At 38.1% G+C, this 17,807-nt stretch overlaps 1 protein-coding gene across 5 annotated transcripts in view; it reads right to left on the bottom strand.

Annotated features, from left to right (window-relative positions):
* NCOA6 (nuclear receptor coactivator 6) overlaps nucleotides 1-17,807 on the bottom strand; it is a 37,590-nt gene that overhangs the window by 19,503 nt on the left and 280 nt on the right. The window contains exons 1-10 of one of the 5 annotated variants that reach the window (XM_081915917.1): nucleotides 17,492-17,639; nucleotides 11,255-11,398; nucleotides 9,844-9,953; nucleotides 8,704-8,834; nucleotides 7,433-7,569; nucleotides 5,682-5,962; nucleotides 5,193-5,348; nucleotides 4,093-4,215; nucleotides 2,469-2,597; nucleotides 1,254-2,069 (exon numbers count right to left, since the gene is read on the bottom strand). In XM_081915917.1, coding sequence (XP_081772043.1) covers nucleotides 1,254-2,069; nucleotides 2,469-2,597; nucleotides 4,093-4,215; nucleotides 5,193-5,348; nucleotides 5,682-5,916 — 1,459 coding nt within the window. In that variant the 5' untranslated portion in view covers nucleotides 5,917-5,962; nucleotides 7,433-7,569; nucleotides 8,704-8,834; ... (1 more) ...; nucleotides 11,255-11,398; nucleotides 17,492-17,639. Of the gene's footprint in view, nucleotides 1-1,253; nucleotides 2,070-2,468; nucleotides 2,598-4,092; nucleotides 4,216-5,192; nucleotides 5,349-5,681; nucleotides 5,963-7,432; nucleotides 7,570-8,703; nucleotides 8,835-9,843; nucleotides 9,954-11,254; nucleotides 12,225-13,976; nucleotides 14,237-17,491; nucleotides 17,641-17,807 lie in introns of those variants that run through there. The other 4 variants (XM_081915919.1, XM_081915921.1, XM_081915918.1 and 1 more) reach the window with 4 other exon arrangements.

The following is a 17,807-nucleotide window of genomic DNA, read 5'->3' as shown; positions in this document are numbered from 1 at the left end:
GCGCTTCTGCACATGCATGAGTGGCAAAACTTGGAAGTAACCATTCCGGTACTTCCGGGTTGCCACGGGATGCAACTTGAAAAGATGTAACCTGAAGCGGATGTAACATGAGGTATGACTGTATTAGCTTTAGAGATTCTATGGAATATTATTTAGTCTGTTAGTAAACTTTGTACTAATTTAATTTGATAACTTTTAATAAATTAACTGTTGAAACACAATAGGAATATTGTAATTTTAGTTATATATTGTAATTATCGTATTATTGCATTCGGACTGATTTTCGGCAAACCACTCTAAGCACAAATCTGTGAAAATTGTGATGTACAAAGAAACTGTCTATGGACTCAATGACTATGTCAAGTCATGACAGGCTTGTTTGCCCAACCTAAGAAAAAAAAAGATTAGAAATGCTAATAATGTTTTTCACTATCAGAGAAAGAATAACCATGTTTGAACAATCATATCACTGCTTAATAACAAGCTTTTTAACTACACGTGCACCCTAAGGCATGAGCAAGAAAATAAACCAGGAAGACTTCAACAGACTATTTTTCCATTTTGTCCAAATTGGGAAATTATGGTTAACAACTTTCGAACAAGCTAGGATATAGTGTCAAAATTAAGCCCAGGGCTAAATATCCTGGCTTGTTCATTTGAAACAGAAAACTAGTTAACAAAAAAAATTCCTGGTTTGTTTGCTCTCAGTATGAAGGGAGGAGTAAAGCGGCTGCATACACAGCCAAAACGCTACATCTCAGCTTATTAACCCAGAAATGATAATCAAACTCTTCTACTGAGTAATTGTTTATTACTAATTATTAACTGAGGATACATAAGCAATAGATTTACATTACAGGGAAAGTTCCCATTTATAAAATTATTTCAGCAACTGAACAATTGGCTTAATAATGTTGCGGTATCTCCTCCCTTGGAAGATTTCAAGCAAAACATGGCCTGTTAGGAAAGCAATAGAGATTTACAGTATTTTGTTTCAAAGCACTGGTTTGGGCAAGGTGATATTTCTTCCAATTCTTATGCTTTTATAGTAATAGCAAGGCAACATACAAAACATATAAACATGTGCAACCTGTCCAGGAAAAACAATGACAAACATTATTCAGCAGTTCAATTCTTTAATATATCAACAGGAAATTCATGTGGTGTTGCATATTAATTCAGTGTTCATAGGTAACTTATTAATTTGCTATAAAGTCTAGGGACAAATATTTTGCAATAAAATGATTACTTACCTCCTAGCCCGGGATGTAAGCCCTGTGGACCCTGGTTTTGCTGTTGCATTACCATGAAGTTTGGAGGTACATTCCCCTGCTGTACCATAGGATTACGGCTAGGAGAATTAATAGGCTGTTGGAACCCCTGGGGGAGAGTATTATTCTGGGGAGGCCTTGGTCCCATCTGCTGCTGTGCTTGGTTAACTGTTGGGGAAGATGCAGGAGATCCTTGCTGAAAAGAGGAGGGAGAGGAGGCAGGAGATTTGTTGGTCAGGTGGGGTTGTTGTAGTGGTGTAGGGACCCGTGAAGGCCCTCCCTGAAGATTCTTCATCTGAGGAGCAGTAAATTGGCCAGAGTTGTTCATCTGAGGAAAGTTTGTGTGTGCCTGAGAAGCTTGTTGGCTTCCAAAAGGGTATGGGGGTGGAGGATGGGAGGGTGTTTGTACCGTTGCCAAAGATGGTCTGACTTGGAGTTGCTGCTGCATTTGTCCAGGCAAAGGGCCCTTTTTCCAGCCCTGGTTAACTGTCAATGTGCCCATTGTGCCTTGCGACGGAGGAGGCTGAACTATTCCAGAAGGCACCTGGTTCCAACCAGGAGAAACTGGAACCTGAGTTGGGGTTGTGAACGAAGGACGAATACCCTGTTGTGGTTGCTGGTGCTGTTGAGGAGGGCGTGGCTGCAATTGTTGCTGTGGTTGCATCTGTTGAAAGTTGGCTGGGTTTATTTGCCTATTAACAGAAACTGGCTGCACTGAATGGAGCTGAGGCACTACAGATCCAGATGGATGATTTTGCTGTTGGATAGCTAGCCCTGACAAAAGTGGATCCACTGAATCTATAAAAAGAAATGGAGAAGAAAAGGAAATATTGTCTGTAGTTAGTCTAGTAATATTCAGAGAAACAAGCATTCTCTTTTTGTCCCTCACAAGCAAGCGCAAACACACGTGTGCACACACACAGCTCAGGATATTTCTCAATAATTTTTTACCACACTTCACATATTTTTGTGAAAATTGTTTTGCGAGAGATGGGGATTAGGCAACAACAACATGAAATCCGCAATAATATTTGAATATTTTAAAAGTGCAGCTCTTTCCATGCAAAGAACTAGTTAAGAGCTTGGGTAAATACTTTAGAATGCGTTTCCAGATTAATAAGCAGAAGCCAGGGGAAATAAAACACAAATTCACATTTCTCCAGATATATTTATCAAAGTAAGATCTAAGCTGATTACCTGACTGAGATGTTGGACAAGGTGTTCTAGGTTGCAACTCTGTGTTAGCAGCACTCGTCATCATAGATGATGATACATTCCCACTTTGCTGCATCATCACTGTTGCAGGATTGTTTATTCTTATTAACCCTAGAAACATAACCATATTTTTCATTGTGCAAAGATGCAAATTCTTAAATTTCAAAGTACAGCATTGCACAGAATGAGAAAAGCTTCAAATCCTGCACTGAAATTTTGAAGTTGTTTTTGTGTGGTATATTTATTTATTTGATTTTTGGAAATATATACAAGAAAGCAGAAATTCTAACAAAACTGTTGTCTCTGTGGCAAAAGCCACTCCAATGTGGATCGATAAAGGAGAATGAATTGCTAAAGGAAACCATATTGTAGATATCTAGTGTGTTGTAGGGGCCAGAGGCTTGGAACAGAAGCTGGGAGACCAGTGTTCAAATCCCTATGCTGCCATGTCGCTTGATAGGTAACCTTGGGCCAATCACTTTCTCAAAGGGTTGTTGTGGGGGAACAATGTATGCCACACTGGAACTCCTTGGAAGGGCGCGATACAAACGTAATGATAAAAAAATATAATATGAATGCTAGATCATACAAATAGGAACACATTACAAATAAGAGTATCAAATGCATATATTAAGATATGTATGGCCTTCATTGTTCTCTAAAAAGGGAGCATGGCCAACCTTGTTCCAGAACACCAATAAGCAATTTAAGAACCAAACCAAAAACAGCAACAAATCCACGGGTACTGACCCTTTGTCTTCTTCCATTTCTCTTCATGGCTTGTTAAGTTAGTATCATAAAAAAATTCTCCCAAGAAGTGTTTCTTTGCTTATATTATCTGCTTTGTCTTCCTGATTCTACTTTTAATTTTTCCATAGAATTTTACATATTATTTAGCTTTCTTTTTGTGCTTTTCATTATCACTATTATCAGCGGCAAAACAAAACCAATTTATTTACTTTTTTAACTGAGTCCAATGGGTGAAATCTGACATTGTGCAAACAGATTTCTTCTCAAGCAATGGAACATTCTCTTTCCCTATTTAAAAACATTCCTGTTTTTAAATAAAAATCAGGACCCTCAAGAAAGACACTTACACAGGCTTCTAAACACTGATTACAAAACTTCCTCATTAGAAGTTAAATTATGTATTATCTCTGTATGGTTATAAGAACAGCATCTATCCTTGAAGAGAACTTTGGAAAATCTGGCATGTAGGATCTTAGAGCAGGCTTTCTCAACCTTGGCCCTCCAAATGTTTTTGGCCTAAAACTCTCATGATCTCTAACTAGCAGGACCAGTGGTCAGGGATGACGGGAATTGTAGTCTCAAAACATCTGGAGGGCCAAGGTTGAGGAAGCATGTCTTAGAAGATAAAACATCAAAACAGGCTTCAAAAACTATACTCTATACAGTACTTAGTTATAGTAAGAAAATTTGCACATGGCAATAAATTGTTAGCAGTCTATAAATGTTCCCAAAAACCCCCCCAAACACGCCACAAACATGAAAAATCAAGAAGTGAAAAGTCTTTGGAGTTGTATGAAAGAACAGTTGCATATTTCACAAAGTAACTTATCACTAACTTTTAAAAAGCTGAACTTGCCTTGGTTTCCTGGTATGGGAAAGCCTGTCTCCATTCGTACAGAGTTGTTTTGTCCAATAGGCCCATTAATCCTCACATCTTGGCCTCTGTTTTGAGCCAATGACAAATTGATGGCACCTTCACCTGAAAGCAATCATTAACATTCAAGTCAGAGCATAAATACTGCTTCAATATGGCAGGGGGGAAACTACAAAGTAGCACTTAAAAAGGGCTGTTGAAAAGTGACATATTGGATTCAGATCAACAACATGCATTTAAAACAAACAAATAAGAGGGAATAGAGCTTGCACACTTCTTGGCTTATTTAAAAAGTCACTTGAAAGCTTAATATTGAGAGTTCATTTGCCACCTTCGGCTCCTTTGGGAAGAAGTGTTGGATAAAAATTTAATAAATTAAAAAACAAACAAATAAGGTTGTTTATTCTAGTTGCTCCAATCCAGCAATTTTTTGTGGGTGTAGATGCTATGATAATGTATGTTGAGTTTTCCTATTCATTTTAAATGGAGAAAACAATCCACGCATGTATTTCTTCTGTGCAAGGATTTTCTTTCCTTGCAGCCAAGAATGAGACAGCTAGAAAGCAGAAACATTCTTATATTATCAAAGCAAAGCAGCTGTTATTCAAGTACAGCTTCATCTTATCAATGAAGCAGTGAGAAAATATGCAAAATGTAAGCAATAATTTGGATCTGCCAGCAGACTGGCATTTTCAAGCGCATGTGAAAATGAGAAGCAGTATGTAAAAAGTCATAGGCTGCCATCATTTAATACCATTTATCAGACGAATTCTGGTTCTTATATAGCAGGTTTTACCCACTCTCTCTAGCAACCACAGATGACATGGAGAAGGGGCACGGAAGCTGGCTATTTGATGGCCAGAGTTCACGAGGCATGTGCTGCTAAAGGAAACAGCTGGGAGAAGGGTACACATACAAAAGTGTAACATGTAGTCTATCCCTGAGGCAGAATATAAGGATGCCAGTGAGGAATACTATTATTTAGTACTCAAAAAGCTAATGGAAATATTTATTTTTCAAACACTGTGTTTCTTAAGTATACTATACAGTTCAGGAACAACTGCAAAAGTATTTTCAGCTACCTTCAATTTGAACTGAGAGGATTCCCAAGTCTCTAAGTTGTTGGTTGTTGTTCTGAGCCAGCAATCGTAGTCGCTCAGCTGCTTCACGAGGAATATTGAAAGTAACACGTACACTGTTCCAGGGTTCCACCTTCTTCAGTTTTAACTTTTCAGATTCTTGTTAAAAGGAGAAAAAAGAAGACAAACTTGTTGAACTACTACAGAGAATGTACATGGTTACTCAAGTACAATAACTGATATCAATATGTAATAGTAACTCTGAGCTACTTCACACAAGACATTTCAACCAGCAATTCAAATGTACACTGTACACTTCAGGAAGAAGAGTGGGATATATATTTTTTCGCTAAAAATAACTAGTAAAAAGTCTGCAATATTCTAGAGCAATTTAACTTTAAATAAATGAATTGCAATTTTACATGTCTAAATCTAATATTTAAAAGTTAATTAAGAAATCTTTCACTAAAAAAATACAAAAGAGTAAAATACCCAGGTGTAAAAGGCCAGGAACATTGTTCAAAATGATGTCCAATTTCTGTTTGAAGTCATCATCATCAAGATTGCCTTTAAAAGCTACAAAGATTGTGGAATCTTCACAAGGGCTCTCATGTTTAATGTCATCTTCCTCCAGTCCAGAGTCAAGATCCACATCCAGGTCTTCCATGGTTGAAGAATACGATGAAGTGTGGTTATCTTTTAATTTAGGCATATCACCCCAAACCATGATTATGTAATTTGCTGAAGGAAGCTAATCAGGTATTAAGACAAACCTATAAAAGAAAATACGTTTAAAATATATTATTTATATATTTAAAATATATTGTTTATAAATACATGCACAATTTTACATCTATACAAGCACAGCTTATTGTTAATACTATTTCTATTTTGTTCTTACCTTGTTTAGATCTCAAAACGTATTATGTTCATAAGCTGCTTACATACAAACTGAGGCTGAAATGAAACCCCCACCCCCTAAAATAAGAATAATCAAAATCACCACCTCAAAACTCTCCCAAAGGAGTCTGTGAGAGTCCCAATGACTTTCTCAAAACCCATTTCATCACTCTGCCCCCCCAAGGAAAGGAAATTATTTAGCATTTTTTAATGGTGGTGGGAAAGCATACTGTGGGGGGAACTGACACAGGATTTGTCTTCTTATGAAACCACAAGGGTTCTTTTAGCAAAGTCACTCCCCATTTTTCTTTTAGAAAATAATTATGGAATGCATGATAAAGTGATCTATTTATCCAGTTAGAGTGTAGTTTTCGTCTAGTACCTGGAAGACCAGGGTTCAATCACCACTCAGTCATAAAGTTCACTGGGTGATCTTGGGCCACTCACTGCCTCTCAGCCCACCCTACGTCACAGGGCTGTTGTGGGGATTAAAAGAGGAAGGAGAGAATCATGTATGCTACCTTGAGCTCCTTGGAGATTAAGGTAAAATGAAAATGCAATAACTAACAAATGAACTAAATATATATATAAATAAATGAAGTGTATTTGGCATTTATATACTGCTTGATTGTAAAAACAAAAACAAACAACTCCTCTGAGTGGTTTACAAAAATATGAAGTAAAACATTAAAAAATATCCATTAAAAACAGTTACAACTGAGTATATAAAATCTTTCAACGGTTTAATTAAAATCAAACTTCCTAAAAAGAAAGAAAGATAAAATACACATAACTTCTACATGTAAGGATAGGCTTGTCTAAACAGAAATGTTTTAAATAGGCACCAAAAAGAGTACAGCAAAGGTGCTTGCCTAATGTCAATAGGCAGGGAGTTCCACAGCTCTGACACAGCTTTAGCCAGTAGTCACTGGCACATCGTCTGGCGCTCCTACAGCTGCTGTGAATCACTGCTCCCCAGCAATGGGGCTGCCAAATGCAATTGCTGTGAAACCTCTACATTCACCACAATAAAAACTACTATACAGCTATACAATACTGAGCAACTACAGTACAATTATTATAGAATAATACAACTATTAGGGAAAGCAGTGACATGAACATCTACTGGATGGTACCCATGACATCACTGACATACATTCCAACGCTTTTCTACTTTCTTCAGACGCTGTGCATTTACTAATATAGTACTAAAGGAACAGGTTTTCCTCCCCAGAGAAGGCACCTATCTAGAAAGGCCTTAGCAGATATAAAGTAAATCCAAAAAACCTAATGTTTTCATTTATCATTTATTAATATATATTGCTAATAAAAAAATAGCTTACCTGGAGATCCTGTATCAGAAGCTGCATGACAATTTAAACTGACCCAGAAAAATTGAGCCATAGGGGCATTCAGGTTGCTGGTCTGCTTTTGCAGACAGTGGGAGTCCAATCCTCTGAAAACTTCAGCTGTGACAAATCTGCAGATGTATCCAGTTAAAATTAATTAAGGGGTGGGTTTTTTTTTTTTGCTCTGAACCAAATCAAGCATGGACATCATTATATTAGTTCCTAAGTGTTTCACCAAAAGTCAACATAATCCTTCAAATATTTTTTATCAACGATAAAAAGTAAAACCATCTTTTTTAAAAAAGGATATCCATTCATTGATTTAGTTGGATACATCCCTATATCTGGTAGGTAGAGTGTAAAATGCGAGGAGTGATTTTTTAAAAGTTCTTCATTTACACAGGAAAGTCTCCATTAAATTTGCGTATATGGTAGAGGCATTTTTCCATTTAGCGATTAACCATAGGGCTAACATACTTACATCTGTATTGTTTAATGTTAACTTAGTTATTCAGAAACATAGTAACAAATAATTTTAGAATGTTAAAAAATCAACTAAATAAATGTTTGTTTGTTTGATCTGCGCTGAGGAAGTCAGCATGTCATGTTTTATTTCCCTAATCCAGGGAGAGTTTGCAGAGGCAGACGTTTACAGAAGGGGTTCTAGAAATCTATTAAATAAATAAATAAAGCTAACCAAAATCATTTTCTGATAATAAAGTAGTCTCTCCACCCATACCAAAATAAGACTTGGCAAATTATATATGAAATTGGTATACAAGTATTTATGCAGCATAGGAATATTAAATATCTGAGGCCACTCCCACATACTGAACACACAACATTAAGGTTGAGTTTTTCCTCCTTTATGCTGATGACTTTATAGCTCACTTAGAACATGAGCCTATGCATGACTATTCACAAGTTAGTCCCACTGAGTTCAACAGGGCATATATGCTTAATGTTTCTTTATTAAATATTATAATTATTTTATAAGGTTTTATCCTATACAAACATACATGGCAGTAGGTTACACTTAGCTAAATGAGACTTATTTGCAAATTAATATGACTGGATTAGGCTACATATCTATTAAATTCTGAACATTTGACAATCTGCATTTGATAATTTCATTAGTGAATAATTTTATTTGTACATAGGTTATCTGCATTATTCTCAGCTATATCTGCATAGCAAAAGCTCACACTACAGACATCAATGGCTTGCTAACATTCTAATACTTGTTTTTCTAAGAGGTTGGATACCTGTTAGTCATAACTCCACAATTATCTTAAGTTGAATGACGATCACGTTATCCACAAAATCATACAACATGGTGCTGATCTGGATTAGATTATGGGTGAGGTCCTGTTGCCCTTCCTAGATGACAATAAACCTAAAATAATTTTTTCAAGAAGAGGGGAAGAATAATTAACTCTCCACAAGCCTCTATTTCTTAAAAAAAGAAAAGAAAATACATTAGCAAACTATATCTCCTTTCAGCTGTTTGTTGTATGCTATCACACTCTAGCTACTGGTAAACAAACAAGAGAATTGTGGAAAGCATTGAATTTAGACCTGTGAAACTTTGATTTGAATCCATGGGGGTGGATTCATGCCTGCTTGCACAATGGGGCTTTCCCCCTCTCCTCTCTGTCACATGCCCCCCAAGCTTGGCTAGAGCGGGTGAGCCCCCAGAACAGTGCACAGGGGAGAAGAGGGGGGATTGTTCCATCTGGCAATGCTTGCACAGACAAGATGTTTGCAAAACCTAGGGTTCACATATCTGGAATATTGCAATGTCCGGGCAGAAATTGGCAGAGTTGTTTTTTTCCGATTTTCCTCAGAAATAGCTCAACAACTTTGCCCTCCCAAAAAAGCTCAACAACCTTTTTGAATCCCACCCTATGTTCATGTGCTATCTACTCATTAAACTCCAATATATATAATTTGTTTAAAGAAAGTAAAACCATTTTAGTTTTAGAGTAGAGGAGCAAGATTTCCCTATCCATAATTTCCACACTACAAATTCTCTTCTAGTGGCTTTCCCTATAGTTTCTAAAAAGTACTTGCCTAAAACACACCTGTCAGTTTGGCATATAGCTATAGGAATTTTCAAACAAACCCTCTCACATGTTCAAGAAGTAACAAGGGCATGACTGTAAGCTTTACCTCAACTAATATGCTCACTAGCCATACCAACCAGCAGACCCTAGACTTTCTCCATACTAAAGAGAATGTCACTGAATTAGTGATGGGGTACTTCAACACCTCTTATAATAAAATTTCCAACTCCAACAGCTAGACCAAAAGGGTCACCAAAACTATGGAACATAAAATAAGGCATAAAGAAAAGTACATATGATTAGCAATACATGAAACCAAAAGAAACCCTTTTTACTTACCAAGATGAACTTTCAGAGGCTCTTCATTATATGTTGTTTAAAATGGCATTCATTAATCTCAACCTAACAAGCATTTTAGATGATCGTGTCAGCACACTTTGAGTTTAACCCTAAGAAGAAAAACACACACATGTATAATGTTTCTTATGAAAGTAACTTGCACAGTCTGACTATTTGATCAATCTAACCCTCAGACAGGCAGCAGCTCTCCAAGTCCTGCTATCTGAGATGAAAGAGGCCGAATCTGGTATATTACGCATGCAATGCATCCTATGTATTGCTGAGCTATGGCATCTATCCTTTACAAGCTATTTGTCCAGAAACTGAGTAAAATGTCCCAATTACACGTGAAGTGTAATCTAGTATGTTTGCCCTTTTTTGGATCCATATAAGGCCAGACAAACACACAAGCAGCTTGACATAATTTTATATAAGATCATTAGTGCCATAAGCATATCAGACTATAATACTGCCAAATACAAAAATAAAATAAAAGGGGTGCCCAAGTTTTCCCATAGGTGTACAGTTCAATCCAAATGGTCCACAACAGATGTCTAACTACCCCTTATCCAAGAAACATTATTCTCCTCCTCTTAGATTTATTATCAGGAAAGCCCAGTTCAGCTTACCAACTTTCCTTTATTAGAAAGGCCTGACAAACATATAGAACTTCTTGCATTCCGTGCCTTTGTATTAAAGTGGTAGTGTTGTCAGACTGGCATTGTGCCCAGCTCAAAGCCACTACAGATGGACTTGGGCCACTGTCAGAACCATTGGGTCTGGTCCTATGAGATCCTAAGCTGAAATACATAGCACCTCATTGGTTCAGGTAACCTCCACCATTTATTTTGACAGTGTCAATCTGCTAAGGGGGTCCAATATGATTTCATTTCAAAAGAACTCCAAGCTAACATAAACAGAGTCTCTCTCTCTCTCTCTCTCTCTCTCTCACACACACACACACACACACACACACACACAAACCGGTACTTTGGACCTCTGTGACAGAGAATGACCTCTAACCATTCTGTCTCTTTATGAATTCCCAACTATGCCCTAAGACTCTTTCTTCCATGATAGTAAAACAATCCAATATGTCCACATACATAAGTTGGCAACTACAAACAGGAAACAAACAGAGCAGCTTTCTCCTACTATCACTCCCTAACTCTAACGGGCATTCAGAGACAGTATATATCTGGTCCTCCAGATATTGCTGAACTTCAACTCCCATCAGCCTTAGAAAACATGGCCAATTCCCAGGGGTGGTGCGAGTTTCATTCAGCAACATATGGAGAGTCAAATGTTCCCGGCACCTGGCATGTAGCCATCAAGACATAAGGAACACAAATGATGTAACTCTAAGCAACATGCACAGAATTTCTAGACAGACTCCCTTCCAAATGCTTACCAGATCTAGATCTGCTTAGCTTCCACACAACTGCTACAACCTGTGCCTTCACACCATGGGCTGGGACCAACATAGAATGCTTTCATGCTTATAGTTAACCAGAACTGGCAGATCCTTAAAAACCTGTCTATATAGCTGTGTTACCTGCCAAAACAGGTAGATGTAGGTGAGAATACTGTCTTGAGGTTCAGCTAAAAGTGGCAATACAGTAATGTTATAACTGCATCTGATTTATTTATTTTTACTTTTCTGCTTTGTAAATATGAAACATTGTTTCATTAGACTGAGAAAACAGTAATGGGCATTGAAACTGTAACACTATTCTTGTCAGTGTTAGAAACTCAGATATACAGTCACAGGAAAAGAAAGCACACCCTCTTTGAATTCTGTGGCTTTACATATCAAGACATAATAATAATAATCTATTCCTTACCAGGTCTTAAAATTCAACCTCAAATGAACAACAGCACATGACATCACCCTCATAACTCAAAAATGGGAGGAGATAAAATAATAAAATGTTGGATTTAAACTTAGTTTTGATTGTTCAATAAGTGCACAAAATTTTAAGAAAATTGGATGACATGAAGTAAAAAAAATCATTAAAAAATTGATCACTTGATATGGAATGACCCAGTAATATAACTGAGGCACCCAGCACTGTTAGTCAGGACTGCTTGATCACACTTCTCCAGTGGTGCAACAGTAAAACTGCTAGCACATTTTCAAAGCTCAGCAGGGTTAAGGATGATTTCAAATTGGATGTCGGATGGCGTGTACTAAATGACTCTCAGAGTCCCATCCAACTCTCTAATTCTATGATTCTATGTGTCTATGTATGGGGGTTGCATTTTAAATAATTAAAAAGGTTTAAAGTAATTATTAATTAATTAAACTAATAGCCAAAATCTAATGCATGTTGACTTTAACATGTGAATCCCTGCTAAGTCTGAAAATAGTTGTTTTGCCCAATTTTTTGGAGTACATTAAACCACAGAGCCTAGAACTTGCTGATCAGAAGGTCGGCAGTTTGAATCCGTGACGGGGTGAGCTCCCGTTGCTCTGTCCCAGCTCCTGCCCACCTAGCAGTTCGAAAGCACGTCAAAGTGCAAGTCGATAAATAGGTACCGCTCCGGCGGGAAGGTAAACGGTGTTTCCATGTGCTGCTCTGGTTTGCCAGAAGCGGCTTAGTCATGCTGGCCACATGACCTGGAAGCAGTACACAGGCTCCCCTGGCCAATAAAGTGAGATGAGGGCCGCAACCCCAGAGTCTGTCACGACTGGATCTAATGGTCAGGGGTCCCTTTACCCTTTACCTTTAATGTATATTAAGTGTTGATATTCAGTGATGTTTGTCTCAAGTTTTGACATGCACAATGTTTGTCTACCATTGTTGACACTTGCTAAATCTTAGATATCCATTTTAACACGTCACAGTGCCAGACGAGTACATTAAACTTCAGGCTAATTTACTTAACTAGATGCTCATTTTAAGGATACAACAAATAAAAATATTCAGGATTTGTTCAGGAGGAGACTTTAAAAGTATCCAGGTCACAAACCATTTACAGTGCTGGATTAAACCCTGTGGAGGCCTCTAGGCACTCAAAATCGGGGGGAGGGGGGCTGACACATTATCTCCAATACGTTTTTGTAATTTTCACTCAAGATCAAATCAATTTTATTTTGATCCATTGTCATGGGGCCCCTAAAAGGAAAGGCCCATAGTCTGGTGCCTACTCTGCCCATTTGGTAATCCTGCACTGACCACATAGGGCTCAGGTGGACAACCTACATCATAGGGGAAATTTGACCAGACACATAGAAAGTAAGAAAAGGAAAGAAAGAAAACTGATAACAGGTAAGTGTGCAGAACATGAGAATGTGGGGGTTGGGAACTGAACAGCCTTAGCTCTAAGGACCAGAACCTGGTGTAGCAAAAGACAAGAAGTCAGTGCATGTCACATTTGTTTTTAGAGACCACAAAGCAAGTCTGGAGCAATAGTAGCAAGATGGAACTGCTGTAATATAAGATGTGGGTGAACAAATGTTTGGTCGAAGATGCAAAAAGTGAAAGGGACAGATCCTTTAGCTATGCAAAGCAGCAACCAGGATTTGGCAAAGATTGCAAAAGGTTAGAGAAAATAAAAAAGACGATAAGTAATCCCACTATGTGTCTAAAATTTCTTTGTTCTAGGATAACAGTAGGGAATGATTGCAAACTGCTTCAGACAGGTTTTTCTACACAAATTAGTACTGTACACAAAAATCCAAGCACTCAACAGGTAGACTGAAACATGCTACACCAACTTTTACTAAACATGCAAGTGTGGCCAATTACAGCTACACTATATGTATGGAGATGTGGAATCACCCCCAAATGAGCAGTATGAACATTAATGCTTTCCCTATAGGAAAACTTTAATATCTGAAGTGGCCCTACCAGGACCACTTTAGATGTTGTATTAAAGAATGCAAACTAGATCTGTGAGTGACCTATACAGGTGGCACATATTTTACAAGCAAGTTCTCCTTCAGACTCAAGAGAGAAGGAAGAACAGAAGGTAGAAAGTTGGTTGCAAAAAGTGATTTGGAATTTCCAACAGACCACAGAGACAACATAAGGAGCGGCATCAATCACTTTTAAAGCCATCTTTTCGCCAGTTGGCTTTTTGTTCTCCTATTAGTATTATTGTTAGTTTATTCCTTGACTAAATTTTACCTTGTTTTGGTATACGGTTTTGTCATACTGTAAACTGCCTCAGGTGAGACCACCACAAAGGTGGGCTATAGATTGAAGAAGCTCTTTTCTTTGATGTATAAAGTCCTAAATGGTATTGATCCAACATACATGAAAGATCAACTTGTCCCAAACAGACCAAACTAAGAGGTGTTTTCACTGTGGGAGGCCTTGTTAGCATTTCTGTTGCCCTAGAAGACTCAAGGCATGGCAGCACATGGAAGAGACTTCTTTCTAGTGGCCTCCAAGGTCTACCTGAACTTTTGGGTATGGCTGAATCTGTTTTCCCTTTTGTAACTGATACTCTACTTTTTTTTTTTACTGTGAATTGGTGTTTTATGCTTTTTTGTTTAGATCTTATCATATTTTTTGTTGTAGCCCAGTCCTCAATGGGACACATTGTGTCCCACATTGTGAAGAATATGTAACATACATGGACAAATTACACAGTGTAATAAATAATATTTGCAAAAAGATGTGTGCATCTGCCAAGCCAAAACAAGGATCCTAACAGTTTTACTCTTTCTCAGTTCAGCTGCTTGCATAATATGTCATAAGAGTCTCACCTTTTGAACTTTAAAAAACCTCTCATATACAGCAGCAGAGATACAGAATAGCAACAAGGGCATTTAAAATAAATTTATTTGGTATATTTGTATACCACCCTTTAGGCAAACATCTCCCATGATGGTTTACAACAAAATGTTTACAATATAGAAGAGTTACACCCATCATAACAGAACCAGAAAGAAGGAGTTGGATTAATTCATAGAAATGAAAAAACATTGTGTTGCAAAAATTTAAAACTTAACATATTAGGGAATGCATGAGTGGTGGAATATTTCACAACAAATAAATGGAAAACAGAGACCAGGCTGAGGGAGAAGCACCAACAAAAAGTACTCTGATGCCCAGTCAATTGGTGTACTATGAAAAAAGCACAATGAACAGTACAACACCACACATGACTACTCAGAAGTAAATCCCATGAAATTCAGTGAGTCTGATACCATATGTGTATAGATTGCAGCCCAATATGTTTTTCGATTAGATTATGAAAAACAAAAACTTGCTCAGTTAGAAGATAACTGCTAGATAAAGTACCATATTTTATGTAGAAGACCAAAGGCTGCAATTCACAGTGATTTGTTATTCCAAAATATTTTGCTGTGTAATAAGCTACAATTCTTTTGTTTAAGAGCTAAGGCTACAACTCAGAAAGATAATTGTGTTGGTACATTCTTTTAGCATTTGTATCCACACAGTTGCATTTCTCCAAGTTCCTACCCACTCACAATTATTTACCAGTGAACGGTAATTTTCAACAATCTCCAGAAGTTTATAGATTCAGCATATTTAAATACTGTATTAAATATTACGCTCTACATTACATACTTGTTACATTTTATCCAATATTGTTTAACAGAAATTTGTATTTCCCATTCACTGTTTGACTACAGTTGATGTTATTTTAACTTTGTACACTGCTATGAAATTTTATATGAACAGTAGCATACACACACACATATATATATACTGAAGCACTGTGATACTAAAGTATATTCCAACAAAGTTGATCCCTTGTCTGTAAATAATACTACTTTCCACATCATATTCAATTCACTGGAAACTCCACTTAGAAAGGTTCTTTCAGTTCCTGCTCAAACCCATATATTTTGCGTCTTAACCCACAAAATACATCCAAGTACTTATGTGGGGGAATTGTTTTGTTTTGTTGTAACTATTTATTTGCATTTTTATCTTGTATTTTTATCTTGTGAACTGCCCTGAGATCTTCAGATTAAGGGCGGTATATAAATATAATAAATAATAATAATGAGCCTCTGCATTAATTAGAGAGAATGAGGGACCCTTTCTACCCTCCATTTTCCTTTAAAAAAAGAGTGCCAATAAAATAATTGCTCATATTAAACCAGTATTTTGCTCAAGTTGTTATTAGGGGTTGTATTTGCACCTATAAGGTAATTTCTTTAGACAAAGAGAAGGCATATCAAATTTAAATGCAAACAAAGTCCAAAGCTAGAATTCTCTTTCCTGTGTTAAATTTGGCAGCCATTTAAGTTACACTTTGACACCTGCAAAACAACCCTTAAGAGTTAAGACTACAGGAACAAGGGCTGAACAAGCAGAATAATTAGCCAAACTTTAAACCACCAAAGAATCTCAAACCCCCAACAGTCCCAAGCAATTTGCAGAAGTTACCACTATTCACAGGTTACATCATTTGTTATTTCAGTGACATTTCCAGCCAGTAGTGATATGACTGAATTTTCTTGCATTTTAAATGGTAATGTGAGCGCCCTAAGACCAAAACAAATGCTTACAATATGCATCGCTGATAGTTTTTGATCATTTGTTTTCAAACAAATATATAAACCCAAAGGAGTAAAATGTGCCATTCAAAATATTCTATAAAGAAGGAACCAATAAGCTTTAAAAACAAAAGTGCTGATGTTTTTAGGGTTCTGGGTCCCTTAACTTAGGCCACAGGGTCACCCTCAGACAATGTTCTTTCCCGGGGTTATTCTAGGATAACTTTGCTGTGTGAACAGCCTCTAAGACCAAGTCGTTAAGTGCTACCAATTCCCATACTTAACAGTATATGACTTACTCTCCAGTTTTTAAGATTTCAAAAGGTTTCTTGGGATAAGGACCCCTTACTTGGAACATCAGGTAAGAGCCATCATCAAACAGGATACTAAAACTTCCATGGATACATCACATGTTATTTCATATCCAACCTATCATATACGCAGAGCTTATGTGACACCAGCAGGACCGTTTGAGATTAGTAATTTTTGTCTACATATCATGTCAAAAAAGTATTGTGGTTCTAATGAGATTTGTTAACCCCAAAGGGCAGCCCACCTACACACAATGAGCCCATCCATATCAACTTTTTCCATTATCCCGATCAATCCAAGTTATAAACCAGCAGCACAACTCTTTGTCTATCTGATAATTCTGAAATAGATGTGTGTGAATAATTTAGTGAAAAAGTCAGGCTACAGATAAATTATTCAGCCTGGGCTCCTCAGGGCTTTAAGAGAAGCATAAAGCCCGACTACACATACCACTCCGGGCATCTTGAAAAGAGACGGATCCCACCTCAAAGAGCCTGGCACATTTGACAAGCGATTTGAAAACAAAACAATTGCTGGAAATGTAGTTTGGAAGCCCAGTCCTTCTGGACTCAGGGGCGAACCCCTGCTGCCAACTCCACGTGTGCACTACCAATGACCAAGGGAAACCAAAGGAAGCAAGAGTTTTGTACCATAAAAACAGGACTGCCTAAGAGATTGGGCGCTGCGAGGCAAAGGGGCGGCCATTGTGTTTTGTCCTGGAGGTCCCCCCACCTTGTGTCTAAACCTGGGCCATTCTCTCGTAGTCAAAGAGCATCTAGTAAGCCAGGGTGGGTGGGTTGCGGGTTGAGAGACCAGGCCCGAGTACGAGGACAACCCCCCCCCAACACACACACTTTCCTCCTCCCAAGTCCGGGCTCAGCCAATACGCTGCTTTTCCTGAAGCACATCCTCCCCCTGTTCCCAAAGACCTGGCACCGTCCGTCACTCGCCCTCGGTAGTGCCAGGCCTCCCCGGTCGCCACACACGGCCCTTGGGAGGCCCCCGCCCCCCGCTTTCGTCCCGGGCGACCCTGACCAGGCCCGTCCCTCTCAACGGCTGTCACCAGAGCCCCTCCCACAGCCGGGCCCTGCTCCCCTCGCGCCTGCTGGGGCTGCCGGGCAACTGCTCCTCCGCTCGGCCCTCACGCCCCCCCCCATACGCAACTCCC

The sequence above is a fragment of the Podarcis melisellensis genome (genome assembly GCF_964234715.1).
Source record: "Podarcis melisellensis genome assembly, chromosome: 6".
NCBI classification, from domain to species: domain Eukaryota; kingdom Metazoa; phylum Chordata; class Lepidosauria; order Squamata; family Lacertidae; genus Podarcis; species Podarcis melisellensis.
Note: the sequence above shows the minus strand (reverse complement) of the source record. Positions and strands in the feature narration are given on the sequence as shown.